Source organism: Scyliorhinus torazame, chromosome 25 (assembly GCF_047496885.1).
Source record: "Scyliorhinus torazame isolate Kashiwa2021f chromosome 25, sScyTor2.1, whole genome shotgun sequence".
NCBI lineage: Eukaryota > Metazoa > Chordata > Chondrichthyes > Carcharhiniformes > Scyliorhinidae > Scyliorhinus > Scyliorhinus torazame.
In genome coordinates, this window is record NC_092731.1 from 13,792,640 (window position 1) to 13,807,366 (window position 14,727).

The 14,727-nt window shown below is 50.2% G+C and overlaps 1 protein-coding gene across 2 annotated transcripts; it reads left to right on the forward strand.

Moving 5' to 3' along the window:
• The first annotated feature begins 1,017 nt into the window (after positions 1 to 1,017).
• LOC140402517 (gap junction delta-2 protein-like) lies at positions 1,018 to 6,591 on the forward strand. 2 transcript variants are annotated; one of them, XM_072490378.1, is made up of 3 exons: positions 1,018 to 1,103; positions 2,857 to 2,880; positions 4,959 to 6,591. In XM_072490378.1, the coding sequence occupies exons 1-3, from the start codon at positions 1,033 to 1,035 to the stop codon at positions 5,851 to 5,853; spliced, it is 990 nt and encodes a 329-aa protein (XP_072346479.1). In that variant the 5' UTR covers positions 1,018 to 1,032; the 3' UTR covers positions 5,854 to 6,591. The 2 variants fall into 2 exon arrangements, with proteins under 2 accessions (XP_072346479.1, XP_072346478.1); XM_072490377.1 differs by lacking the exons at positions 1,018 to 1,103; positions 2,857 to 2,880 and having other exon boundaries at positions 5,027 to 6,591.
• Positions 6,592 to 14,727: the final 8,136 nt, after the last annotated feature.

Genomic DNA, 14,727 nt, shown 5'->3' on the forward strand with positions numbered 1-14,727 from the left:
GAATTGTTCCTTAGAGGGGGGCCAGCAGGGGGCGCGATGGGCCCAGTGGCTGTCTCCCGCGCTGTAAACAGATTCCGTGATTCACCCCTCAACAAATGTCGCTTAAAAGCCGGGGAGCCGGTCAATGTTGCATTCCTTTTTTTTTTCCCAATTAAGGGGCAATTTAGCGTGGCCAATCCACCTACCCTGCACATCTTTGGGTTGTGGGGGTGAAACCCACGCAGGCACGGGGAGAATGTGCAAACTCCACACGGACAGTGACCCGGGGCCGGGATTCGAACCCGGGTAATCGGCGCCGTGAGGCAGCGCCGTGCCACGTGCCATCGTCGCATTTCTACTTGTGGGATCTTGCTGTGCTGTAGTTGGGGCTGTCGCATGCATTTCCCAGATGGCACCAGTGTCCTTGGATGTTACGCACTTTGGAATGCCCCCTTACACGGCGGTGTAAGGCGCTAGATAAATGCAAGTCTATGTACAGATGGTGACATGCCTCTGAAAAGTCAAGGGAGAGAGAAGCCATCACAGTTAATTAAGATTAGAAAATCAAGCCTTTGGGGCTTTGCAACGACGGGAAGGAGGACTGTCCTTTTATACAGGGTAGGTTTATTTAGCCAGACTTGCTGGTGAGATTCCTTTGTGAATAAAAAAACCCATCACAATATAAAAACGAGGTGATTGAGATGATTAATTGTGACAGGACCTGCCTGGGCTACAGGAGGCTGGGGATTGGAATTCATTTAAGGCAAAGATTAAGCAAGCAGGCAACCAAAATACCTTTCCCTGATGGAATGATTCCGAATCCGATTAAAGGAAGTCGACTTCGGTTATAATCTTTTAATGGTGTGGGGGAACAATGGCTTGCAACGTGACTGAGTGGACACGCAGCTCCGCAGATGGAATGGTGGCTTCGTGAATCCCTCTTCCATCGAAACCGTGGAACAGGATCTCGGGAGCCCGAGATAAGAGGCAGGAGGGAAGAGTCCCAGAACTTTTTTTTATTACATCAATCCCTTCTCGAGACGACTTCTAGCCATGGGAGAGTGGTCAATCTTGGAGAGGCTTCTCGAGGCAGCCGTTCAGCAGCACTCCACCATGATCGGAAGGTGAGGTTTGCTCAGGCCGGGGTGAATAAATATTCACCTGTTTGGTGAAAACCACAGCGAGCATGTTCAGGAAAAACCTGGCTGCCATCTCCAATGTATGTGAGCTTCAGTCACGCATTAAGGAAAGATAGTCTTCAATTAACCCTATGGTTCCATTTCAAGGGTAGTGTGTGCCTGGAACTCGCTGACGGAGGAGGTGGTGGAAGCAGGGACGATAGTGACATTTAAGAGGCATCTTGACAAATACATGAATAGGATGGGAATAGAGGGATACGGACCCAGGAAGTGTAGAAGATTGTAGTTTAGTTGGGCAGCATGGTCGGCACGGGCTTGGAGGGCCGAAGGGCCTGTTCCTGTGCTGTACTTTTCTTTGTTCTTTGTTCCTTTGTATCTATTGAAATGTGAGTTTATTCATTATATAGAGAATTTTACAAGCACTGTTTGTGTGCGAGAGGGAACGAGAGAAGGAGAATAAGAATAATCTTTATTAGTGTCACAAGTGGGGGGCAGCATGGTGGCGCAATGGGTTAGCCCTGATGCCTCACTGCGCCGAGGTCCCAGGTTCGATCCCGGCTCTGGGTCACTGTCCGTGTGGAGTTTGCACATTCTCTCCATGTCTGCGTGGGTTTCGTCCCCACAACCCAAAGATGTGCAGGGTAGGTGGATTGGCCACACTAAATTGCCCCTTAATTGAAAATAAAATGAATTGGGTACCCCAAATTTATTTTAAAAATAAAAAAAAATTATTGTCATAAGTAGGCTTACATTAACACTGCAATGAAGTTATTGTGAAAAGCCCCTAGCCGCCACACTCTGGCGCCTGTTCGGGTACACTGAGGGAGAATTCAGAATGTCCAATTCACCTAACAAGCACGTCTTTCGGGACTTGTGGGAGGAAACCGGAGCACCCGGAGGAAACCCACGCAGACATGGGGAGAACGTGCAGACTCCGCACAGACAGTGACCCAGAGCCGGGATCGAACGTGGGACCTCGGTGCCGTGAGGCAGCAGTGCTAACCACTGTGCCACCGTGCTGCCGCTCCCCCATCATGTTTTAATGTAAATCTGATACCTCCTTATGGGCCAGGTTGCGAAAGACCTGGAAGGAGTATCTATGGCAGGAGCTGGGATCCCTGAGGCCGAGTGGGTTTGGTTTAGCACAGAACAAGGCCAGCAGCGCGGGTTCAATTCCCGTACCGGCCTCCATGAACAGGCGCCGTAATGTGGTGACTAGGGGCTTTTCACAGTAACTTCATTGAAGCCTACTTGTGATCACAAGCGAATATTATTATGTTATTATATACCCCTAGTGGTCACTTAGCAGCTTGTACTTCAGACAGTGTAGCAACCCTTCAGTACTGTACCGGGAAACATCATCCTCGATTAATGTCACCATCTGTACAGAGAAATGGACTTACATTTATCCAGCGCCTTTCATTGCCCTTTGGGCGTCCCAAGGTGCTCAATGTTAATGGCGTTGCTAGGATACATGAGCGGAGGGCATTGTTTAATTAATACTTTGTGCACATTGTAGATAGGGGGCTACTTGAAGGGGCTGCTCCTCTATCTTTGCTTGCACAACAGTCCCACGCTCCTAATTTCAGTCACTGGGTGCAGGGTGGGGGGGGGGGGAGGGGAAGGAGAGAGAAGGTCCTACTCCTGGGCCGGGCCACGTTGGCCATTGACAGGCCCCGGCAGTGGGCAGTTGAGGGCGTTGCCTGACCTGACTGTTTGCGGCTATGTTCGGGGTTAGGTGGCCTGGGAGAGGGAACGCACGGTGCCCACCGCCATGCTCCAGGCCTTCTGCGCCCAGTGGGCACCGCAGGGGCTGGGGTGCATACTCCGCCCCTCCCCCACCCCACTCCCGGGAATGACTATCTAATTTAGTTAGTTACGTTTTTGATGTTTTATTTTAGTTACAGTGTCCACCAGGGGCTGTCACACCTGTCATTTTTGTCTAATTTTAAATAATATAAATTGGTGACAGCTGGGACCCTGGGTGTGAGGAGGACTATGACGTTGAACAAAGTCGCTAAACTCTCTTAGTTTTGACTGCGCCAACCGGTTTGGATTTTCATAACACTCAAATCTCTGTAGGAGGACTTGAACCCTCAACCTCCTGACTCAGGTGACACCTACTGAATCAGGTCTCATTCCCATGTAATTATTATAATGGCTCATATGAGGACACGTGTTTGTCAGAATTAGAGGTTAAGGCAGGATGTAGGGACAGAAATAAACCAAAGAGCTGTATTGCGAGCGTGTGGAATCAAAGACTCGGAGCTGTACATCCTGCGAGGCGTGGGAGATGGACTGAGGAAAGACTCGTGGGTCAGTAGATTAAAATTAAAGTGCAGGAGTCAGTTTTCTGGATGGTTGATTTCCAAGACCTGGCTTAATTGTTATTCACTGTGTTCATTTTCCCTTCCAGGCTCTTCCTGTGTTGCCAACTGGAAGGCATCGATGCCTTGGCCACCAGGCATTCTCTACAATGTCCTCATTCATCATGTGCAATTGGCGGTGTTATTTAATCATGATGCAAGTTACCTCAGCTGAATTTGACCCTTTCCTGACTCTCTTTATTTATTAATTTGTGGGATGCGTTAGTCGCTGGCCAGGGCCTAGCGTTCATTGCCCATCCCTAATTGCCCCTTGAGAAGGTGGTGGTGAGCCGCCTTCTTGAACCCGCTGTGGTGTAGGTCATCACTGGGGAGCTGAACTCAGAGATCGGACCGCCATTTTGAAAAGATGCCCCGATCTCTAAGTGAGATTGTGGGTCCCCCACGCCCCCTACCCCTAGGCAATGTCACCCCCACACACACATGGGCACTACCCCGCCCCCAAGTGAGGACACCCCGCTAAGGAGTCCCCCATCTTCAGGCCTCTCCCACACACCCTTACAGGCCCCCTATTCCAGGACACCCACCTATCACTCCCCCTCCCCAACTTCACAGAGGCCACTTCATTCATGCCCTGCACCCCCTCCACCCTTCAAATCCCCCCCCTCCACCCTCCTTTCATGGACATGCCCCCCCCCCCATGAGCCTTGACCCTTGGCAGTGCCACCCTGGCACCTGGGCACCCTTGCACTACCGCCCTGGCAGTGCTCCTGTCAGCTGGGCAGTGCCAGGGTGCAGTGCCAAGGTGCCCACATTCCAGGGGGAAGGCTAAGGAGCCACCGTGCACTATCCTTGGCCACACAGGGGTCTCTGATAACCTGGGGGACCCCCCAGGTGGCGTTCTGCCTGATCCACGTTTGTGTGGACCAGTACTGAATGGCGCCCGGCTGCGGCCGCCCTGGGGAGGCTGGGAGATCCCAGGAGGCCGGTGGATACAGGGTATGTAGAACTTAAGTAGTTTTAAGGCCTACTTGCGTGGCTTGGTGATGCCTGTTGTAGGAGGGTTCCTGATCCCTGAGGGACGTGGGTAGATCCCATGAGGCTGGTTCATTAATGCCCCTTTAGGGAAGGAAATCTGCCTTCCTTACCCGGTCTGACCTACACGTGACTCCAGACCCTCAGCAATGTGGTTGAATTGTAACTTCCCTCAGCAAGCATTTACAAGATTGGACACCACCTGCTGAACAATCGCAAGTGTGCTAACAATCAATTTAAGATTATCACTCAGGTTTGCGCCTTTTTTGAATTAAACAAAAGTGTGGGGGACAATAGTTCCCTGGTGCATTCTCCATGACACCTCCCCCAATCAGGATTGATTTGCCATCCAATCAGCACCTTTTCCTCATGCAGTATAAATTGTTACTCCCTTCAAAATTTGGCATTCTTGTGTTTGTCCTGATGAGTACGAGACAAGTAGCTTCGACAGCCCGTCTCCTTTTCCAGCAATACTAGAAAGGTCTGTCGAGGTAACTTGCTGTCTTATTTTTTTTAAATATAGAATACTCCTCACAGTGGTGGTGATCTTCCGGATTTTAATCGTCGCCATCGTCGGGGAGACGGTCTACGAGGACGAGCAGGCCATGTTCACGTGCAACACCCTTCAGCCCGGCTGCAACCAGGCCTGTTACGATCGAGCTTTCCCCATCTCTCACATCAGATACTGGGTCTTCCAGATCATCCTGGTGTGCACCCCGAGCCTCTGCTTCATCACGTACTCCATGCACCAGTTGTCCAAGCAGAAGGAAAAGCCCGCCCCCGCGCTCTATCCACCCCTGGGCGGGGACTTCGCCAGGTCGCCCGAGGAGCAGAGGGAGGACGGGAGGCCCAGATGCAGCCTCGTCAATGGGACTCTGGGCCAGAGCCCAGGGGGAACCATAAAGTCACGGGAACCAGACTACAAAGAGAACAAGAGGAGGCCCAACCTTTCGGGGTGGATCAGTAGCAAAGGCAGGAAGATGAAACAGCAGGAGGGCATACCGAGATTTTACATCATCCAAGTGGTCTTCAGGAACGCCTTGGAGATTGGCTTCTTGATGGGACAGTACTTTCTCTACGGGTTCAACGTCCCCGCCATCTTTGAGTGTGACAGGTACCCCTGCGTCAAGGAGGTGGAGTGCTACGTGTCCAGACCGACGGAAAAGACGATCTTCCTGGTTTTCATGTTCGCCGTCAGCGGCATCTGCGTGGCTCTGAATCTCGCTGAGCTCAACCACCTGGGCTGGAGGAAGATCAAGACGGCGGTGAGGGGAGTTCGAGCCAAGAGGAAGTCCGCCTTCGCGATCAGGAAGAAGGTCCCGTCACATTTAAGCGCCCAGGGGAGGACCCAACCCAGCGAGTCTGCATACGTCTGAGGTCCCTTTAAACCCAATGAAAACAAAAAAAACCTAAGCTTGGCCCACGATTGCTGCATGTCTTTGTAAGGTGTGCCCTGCTGATGAAGTCAAGGAAATTCGAGGACCAAGTAGTGCGAAGGGGGCCCCATATCTTATGTAAGTGAAGAGGACGGAAGATTCGCATTTATATAGCGCCTTTCACGAACCAAAGTACTTTCCACCCTCTTAAGAGTTCTGAAGCGCAGTTACTGTTGTAATGTAGGAAACCTGGATTACGCATGGCAAGTTCCCAGAAACAGCAACGTGATAACGATCGGCTCATCTGTTTTATTATTGTGTGTGATGCTGACTGAGGGTAGAGTGTTGGCCAGGACACCAGGGAGAGCACGTCATTTGAGAAAACATTCCCGTTCAGCTTTTATGGGTTATTTCCCATCCATTTGTAGTTGGGAATCAAGCAATAAAACTATAGAAGTGTTGCCCCCCTCGGGACTGAATGACAAAGTAGGTTCGATAACAGTCTTTTTTTTGTCTCTGGGGCATTGTGTTCAAATTTAGTCCCCTTTGGCTCCAGTCAGACATTTAATTAAATTCATTCCCAGACACAATGCATAGACCGGGGAGGTCTGCGGATTATATTCCTCATCTGTCCCTAAAGGTTAACTCGCCTCCGCCACTGAGGAGACAGAGAATGACACTGGGGCTTAAAGGGTTAAGTTTGAAGGACAGAAGTGGTTAGCACTGCTGCCTCACGGAGCCGAGGTCCCAGGTTTGATCCCGGCTCTGGGTCATTGTCCGTGTGGAGTTTGCACATTCTCCCCGTGTCTGCGTGTGTTTCGCCCCCACAACCCAAAGATGTGCAGGGTAGGTGGATTGGCCGCGCTAAATTGCCCCTGAATTGGAAAAAATGAATTGGGTACTCTAAATTTATTTTTAAAAAAGATTTGGAGGACAGTTTGACACAGACTAGGTTTGTATAGCCCCTCGAGTCCGGAGGGCTGAGGTATTTTAAGGTAGTCGGTTGAGTAACGAGAGAGATTGTTTCCTCTTGGTGGAGGGGGGGTCCAGAACAAGAGGGCACAACCTTAAAATAAGACCATAAGACCATAAGACATAGGAGCAGAATTAGGCCACTCGGCCCATCGAGTCTGCTCCGCCATTCAATCATGGCTGATGTTTCTCATCCCCATTCTCCAGCCTTCTCCCCATAACCCCTGATCCGCTTATTGATCAAAAACCTATCTATCTCTGTCTTAAAAATAAGAGTCAGGTTGTTCAGCAGTATAGATACATACAGTGCAGAAGGAGGCCATTCGGCCCATCAAGTCTGCACCGATCCACTTAAGCCCTCACTTCCACCCTATCCCCATAACCCAATAACCCCTCCTAACCTTTTTGGACACTAAGAGCAATTTATCATGGCCAATCCACCTAACCTGCACGTCTTTGGACTGTGGGAGGAAACCGGAGCACCCGGAGGAAACCCACGCAGACACGGGGAGAATGTGCAGACTCCGCACAGACAGTGACCCAAGCCGGGAATCGAACCTGGGACCCTGGCGCTGTGAAGCCACAGTGCTAGCCACGTGTGCTGCCGTGCTGCCCATCAGGAAGCAATTCTCCGCACAAAGGGCAGGGGAAATCTGGAACTCTACCCTCTAAAAAAGCTGTAATGGCTGTGGGTCAACCGGAAATTGGGAATTGTGTTGAGTGAGTTAAGGGTGCCGAAATGGCCTCCTTCTGCCCCATTGTTCCTGATGCTGCTTCGCAATTAGTCCCATTCCTGATGTTTACGCTCGGCGTGGGATTCCTCTCGGCCCTTTTCAACTCAGCCTATCTTTCCGTACCTTTCTCCCTCAAACAGCAATGTGGTAACGACCCAGGTAATCTGTCTCTCTGAGAATTGAGGGATGAATGTTGGCCAGGACATCGGGGAGAACTCCCCTGTTCGTCTTTGAAATAGTGACCATGGCACCTTTCATATCCAGCCAAGACTGCTCTTAGAAAGATGACACCTGTTGCGGTACCCGGACCAGACCCCAATTTATATTAGGAGACCGGACCAGACCCCCCAAAATGTTTCAATTTGTAAACTGTGATGTCATGAGAATGTCGCTTTAAGAAATGTTTGGCTGCTCATATTACTGCCGTGATGTCAGAGAGGGGGTGGAGCTGGGCTGTCTGTCAGCGTTTTACTTTCGTTTTAGGCTGTTTGCTGCAGGGTGTGTTTTAGTTTTGTTTTCAGAGCTGGATAGCTGCAGTCACAGCCAGAAGGTGTATGAATCTCTCTCTGTAACCTAAAGACTGTAAATCGATCCTGGTGATTTAAATCTAATAACAGTAATGACTTTAACCTGATGTGCTTCTGGTAAAGGTTTTGTTTTTAAGTTGTATGGATGTTAAAAGGAAAGTTTAAAGGATTACTTAGTGTTGTATTCTTTGGGGGGTGTATTTGAATTAATGGTTGCTAAGATGTTCACTGTATGCTTTAAAAAGGTTAACTTGAGTTCGTAGAATAAACATTGTTTTGCTTTAAATAATACTTTGCCATTTCTGCTGTACCACACCTGTAGAGTGGGCCATGTGCTCCCCATACCACAATCTATTAAGAGTTGTGGGTCAGTTGTGAACTCCATGATACATTTTGGGGTTCTCTAAACCCTGGCCCATAACAGTGAGGAAAGTATACTCCTCTCCAGTACACATTCATTTTCAAAATCTTTTTCAATACATTTAAAGTGCCCAATTAATTTTTTCCCAATGAAGGGGCAATTTAGTGTGGATTCACCTGATGAAGGAGCTACGCTCTGAAAGCTAGTGATTCGAAACAAACCTGTTGGACTTTAACCTGGTGTTGTCAGATGTCTTACTGTGCTCACCCCAGTCCAACGCTGGCATCTCCACATCGTGGCTTTCTTAGATAGGGAGACCAAAATTGCACGCAATACTCCAGATGTGGTCTCACCAAGGCCCTGTATAACTGCAAGCAAAAGTCTGTCATCCCTGGAACCATTCACGTGAATCTTCCATGCACCCTCTCTAATCCTTGCTAAAGTGCAGAGTCCAGAACTGGATGAGGTCAAACTGGTGACTCATACAAATGACTGCGGATGCTGGAATCTGAAACAAAAACAGAAAATACTGGACAACCTCAGCAGGTCTGGCAGCGTCTGTGGAGAGAGACGGGAGCCAGCGTTTCGCGTCTGGGTGACTTTGTCAAAGTTAGAGAGAACTGGAAATAGGATCACGTTTATACTGTTGTTAGGTGGGTGCGGCGTGGAGCAGTGGGGCTGGATAGAGGGCAGCGATAAGTGGATTTTGGCAAAGGTGTTGTGGACAAAAAGACAAAGGGCATGTAAAAGGTGGTGATCAAGGCTAGGACGGGTGCTGACGACGGCATATTAACAGATCAGAAGGTGTTAATGGCAGAACAGGGGTAAGCAGTGTGCTTACCTTTATAACCTCCTTGCTTTTGCACCTGTTAATAATGCCCAGGATATTATATGTGTTATTAACCGCTCTCTCAACCTGTCCTGCCACATTCATTGATTTATGCACAATTACACCCAGGTCCCACTGTTCCTGCACCCCATTTAGAGTTGTACCCCTTTAATTTATACTTCATATTGAATCAGGTTAAAGTCCAACATGTTTATTTGGAATTGCTCCCTTTCACAGCGTAGCTCCTTCATCGGGTGAGGAGCTGTGCTCCCGAAAGCTAGTGATTCCAAAGAAACCTGTTGGACTTTAACCTGGTGTTGTAAGACTTCTTACTGTGCTCGCCCCAGTTCAACGCCGGCATCTCCACTTCATATTGAATGTCATCCACAAACCTGACTATGTCCCTTTTATCCTCCTCAGAGTTCACAATGCTTCCAAGTTTTGTATCATCCTCAAATTTTGAAATTGTGCCCTGTACCCTAAGGTCTAGGTCATTGATATACATCAGGAAAGGCAAGGGTCCCAACACTGACTGCTGGGGAACTCCATTACAAACCTTCCTCCAGCCCCCAAAACATCCATTAACCACTGCTTCCTGTTTCCTGTGACTCGACCAATTCCGCATCCATATTGCTCCTCATAGAATCATCATAGAATTTACAGTGCTGAAGGGGGCCATTCGGCACATCGAGTCTAGACCGGCCCCTGAAAGAGCACCCTACCTAAGCCCACACCTCCACCCTATTCCTGTAACCCAGCAACCCCACCTAACTTTTGGACACAACGGGGCAATTTAGCGTGACCAATCCACCTAACTTGCACATCTTTGGACTTGGAGGAAACCGGAGCACCCGGAGGAAACCCACGCGGACACGGGGGAGAACGTGCAGACTCCGCACAGACAGTGACCCAAGCCGGGAATCGAACCCGAGTCCCTGGCGCTGCGAAGCAACAGTGCTAACCACTGTGCTGCCGTGCCTCCCCATTCCATGAGCTATAACATTGTTCACAAGTGTGCTGTGCGACACTGTATGGAATGTCTTTTGGAATCCCATGTACACCACATCAACAGCTTTGCCCTCATCGACCCTCTGTTACTGCTTCAAAACAAACTCCAGAAAATTAGCTTAAACATGATTTTCCCTTTTATTTTTTATTTTTATTTTAGAGTACCCAATTATTTTTTCTCCAATTAAGGGGCAATTTAGCGCGGCCAATCCACCTACCCTGCACATCTTTGGGTTGTGGGGGCGAAACCCACGCAGACACGGGGAGAACGTGCAAACTCCACACGGACAGTGACCCAGGGCCGGGGTTCGAACCCGGATCAGCGCCGCAGTCCCAGTGCCAACCACTGTGCCACATGCCGCCCGATTTTCCCTTTCAGACGTTTCCCCACCGCCAAAGTTAAACTACCTGCCCTGTAGTCGCTGTAGGGCACAAGGCTGCAATTCTGCAGTCCTCCAGAACCAGTATAATAAAGGAGCAGAAAGAGACTGAGTGAGAGAAGGCGAAAGTGGCAGAGAAAGTCAGAGAGAATGGAAGAGGGGCAAAGATGTGGCAATAGGTGGGCGGAGAGGACGAGAGACCTAGCGAAAGGGACAGAGAGGTAGAGACAGAGGGAGACAGTTTAAGATGAGCAGAGGAAGGCACATTGTTGCTGCCGAGCACTTTCCTCAATGTAAATATAAGATGTGCTGTTGCATTTCAAATCCTGTGAGCCTTTTGGTGATTTGCAGATTAATGGTTAAGCGAGATTCAAACTGAGTGATTGGACAGGTGCCTGGAGGAAGGGTTGCTGCCAGGGACAGCTCGATGCCAGTTCCTGTTACACGGTGCCCTCGATTTGAAGATGGATTAACACCCATTTAATATCTTTAAATGCCCAGAGCTCACTGAAAGTACATTAAGGCTACAGTTTAACTGAGCATTCGTGTTCTATGTATCAAATAAAGTAGTTTGCACGACGCTTATTTCACATAATAACAATATATCTATAACATAGTTAAAAATCTTAGGATTGCATGAACTCTGTGTCAACTTTCTTCCATTAGAAATTCCTAAATCCACTGTAACAACGAAACAACCTGAGCGGGATTCTCCACTCCCACGCCGAAGTGACCGCGCCGTCGTGAATGCCGTCGAGGTTCACGACGGCGCGGAACGGCCCCGGTCCTGGCCGATTCAGGCCCTGACAATGGGCCAGGATCGGGGCCGCGTCATCTACACGCGCCAGGCCTTGTCGCCCGCATAAAAGCGGCGCCGCATAGATGACGCGGCTGGCGCCGCATAACGGGAGTCATCCGCGCATGCGTGGTTGTCGTCCTCTCTAAATCCGCCCCGCAAGAAGATGGGGGACGGATCTTGCGGGGCCGCGGAAGGAAGGAGGTCCTCCCTCAGAGAGGACGGCCCGACGATCGGTGGGCACCGATCGCGGGCCACCCCACATTCCAGGTGAAGCCCGGTGCAGGATCCCCCCTCGCCCCCCCACAGGCCGCCCCCCCCCAGTGTTCACGCACCGCCCACGACTGCAGCGACCAGGTGTGGACGGCGGCGGGGGGAACCCGCCGTTTTGGCCTGGCCGCTCGGCCCATCCGGGCCTCAGAATAGCGGGGGTGCCGGAGAATTGCCATTTTGGGTGTCTCCGGCGATTCTCCGGCCTGCGGCCCGCGAAACTCGACCGGGCCGTTCTCGCCGCTTGGGAGAATCGCGGGAGGGCGTCGGACCGGCATCCCCGGAAATTTTGGCGGCCCAGGCGTTTCTCCCAACCGGCGTGGGAGTGGCGAATCGCTATGTAAACATGCCACACTGCAATTACATCCTCCTACCAAAGGGGTCTCCCTAATATCTTTGGTTTGGCTTTCCCTGGTTAATGACGTCTCTGGTGAAGGAAAAAGGTCCTGCCTATCCACTCTATCCTGACACCTTGTACTTTTATAGGCCTCAATTAAATCTCCCTCAGTCTCCGGGTTGCAAAGAAAACAACTCTAGCCACACCCCCCAATCTTTCCTCACAGCTATTATGCACCAGCCTGTGTTAGCTCAGCTGGCTCGATGGCTACATGGCAATAACACCTATAGCGCCTCCGACTGAGGTACACCTGGAATCTGACTCGCCGTCTTGTCCCTGAGAGTGGAACACAGTGGCAAGCCATCACTGATAAAAACTGTCAAGGAAATGACTTAGAATACAGCATCAGCGGACACTGAGCCAAGGACTGGCCTTTGGGGACACGACATGAGATAGGGTGGGATTTTCTGTCTCCCGCCCCCCTCGACATGTTTTCCAGAGACAGAGGTAGTTTGTGTAAGACTCCTTCCTGTTTATTTCCTTTGTTCTCATTTATTTTCTTTTATTATTTTGGTCCCTGGACCCATAATCGGGATGTGCCTTTAAGCAGAAGATTCAAAGTTGAAGCAGCCTGCATGTTAGGACTCCGTGTTCCCAGGTTTTGTATTTTGGACAGGAGAAACCAGACTCTTTGGCACCGAGTGGATCTAAGGAACCAAGTTCGGAGCGCGTCGGTTCGATTGGTTAACTGGCAACCGGTGGGTTGGCCAGGGATCGGGTTCTGCCTGACAACAGTCAGTGATTGGTTCCTGCGTGATGCTCTCTGGGCGAACTGAGCAGAAGTGTTTAGACCTTGGAAGTGAAAGGAACGCTCTCTCCCTCTACTGCCTGCTGAAGCGAACAAAACTGCTCTATTGTTCTGAAAGCAGTGAGTGCCTGGCACATCCGTTGCTGCGAATCTGAGTCTGCAGAGAAAGTAGACAATCTTGCCAGAGAAAACCATCGCAAGCCTAGAAAGTAGAAGTACCAAAACGAAAGCCTGAACTTCAGAAAGACATTGACTGGAAGTCATCCCAGTCCATCAAAGATCCTGACCCTTTTATTAATATTTTCTTTCCCTTTCCACCAACATTTCCCCTCTGTGTTGTTTGTCTGTGTGTGTGTTTGGAGAGTGAGTTAGGAAGGGGGGTTTGGGAAAGGGGTAGTGAATAGTCAGCTACATTTCTGTCTGTTGAATTATAATACTGTGTATAATAAAAGGTTATTTATGGTTTAAAGTTACGGACCTGATGATTGTAGTTTATTGGGGTTCAACCAAGGACCTTTGGGATTAAAAAAATATCTCATTTCAACCGTGCTACGACTCTGGGTCAAGTGGGGCTGGAATTGATCGTCCACTAGCCCAGGGTGTCGTGGCACTTGCCGCTGGCCCCGGCGGGATCTTCCAGTCTCTCCAGTGTCTATTTTGTGTGGCTCGCCCGCCCTGCAACTGCGCGAGGTGGAGGGGAAGGTGTGGGCCGACTTTGGCAGGGCCTGTAATGGTGCAGGGGTTACATTTCCGTGAATTGCGAACAATGAACATGCTGCGTATTGGGATTCAGTCAGAGAGATTCCAGCATGTGAGGGCAGCATTAGTTTGTGCGGTTACTGTCGAGCATTTTGTTGTACCTGTAAATGACAGATGGGGGCGCCTCTGAGCTCAGTGTTGTAAAGAATCCGGCAACAGACCTGACTGATCTTCGAGAGGCATACACTGAAAATTTTAAAAAGAGACAATTCTCATTTAAGAACAAATCACCTCAAAAATGGCAGACAAAAAAAAATCGTTGGACATTGGATCGCGTCATTATTGCCGCTCTGAATCCCAGAATCCCCACAGTGCAGAAGAAGGCCATTCAGCCCATCGGGTCTGCACCAACCCGCCGAAAGAGCACCCCACCTAGGCCCACTCACCCCTGTCGGAATGGTGCTCAAAGATTAAATGTGCGTCCTGAGCGGGCATGAGCCTGAGGGCGCTGGTGACGGCACCGCTGCCGCTCTCGCCGACAAGGTACACCACGAGTCCGGTGGTGGCGGCGACGCTGAAGATCTGGGGGGCAGTGGAGGCGACACAGGGACGAGGTGGGAGCCTCGGTTTGGGGTCCGATTCTGGAGAATCGTCGGTTCATCCCGGGAAGGATGGATGGGGGGGGGTTGTTTCGGAGCTGGCATCGGGCAGGGATCAGAACAATGGGGGACCTGTTCATCGATGGGACGTTTGCGAGCCTAGGGGCGCTGGAGGAGAAGTTTGGGCTACCCCCGGGAAACGCTTTCAGGTACATGCTGGAGAGGATAACGTTTGCCTTGCGAGGGTCTGTGCAAGGGTTTTCCAGGCGGTGGCAACCGTTCCTAGACTATCTCGAGGAGCGTTAGGAGGAGGTCAGCAGCAGCAGCAGCCCTGGCCCGGGGGGGGGGGGGGGGGGGGTCCCGATTTGTGTTCTCTACTGTTATATGGGGGGTTATTGTATTTGGGGGAAATCCAATGTATAATTTCTGCTTGTTGTGTTTTTGTTTCTTTTTCTTGTTGGGGGAGGGGGTTTGTTGAAAATTTGTTGAAAAATTTGAATAAATATATTTTAAAAAAAGATTAAATGTCCATGGTCAGGACTAATGAAATAATA

Bases quoted from the DNA above. Each gene is read 5' to 3' on its own strand.
- LOC140402517 (XM_072490378.1), top strand. From the start codon at position 1,033: ATGGGAGAGTGGTCAATCTTGGAGAGGCTTCTCGAGGCAGCCGTTCAG. The intron at 1,104-2,856 runs GTGAGGTTTGCT...GTTCGGGGTTAG, and splicing joins CACTCCACCATGATCGGAAG to GTGGCCTGGGAGAGGGAACG. The intron at 2,881-4,958 runs GTGCCCACCGCC...AATACTAGAAAG, and splicing joins CCTGGGAGAGGGAACGCACG to GTCTGTCGAGGTAACTTGCT.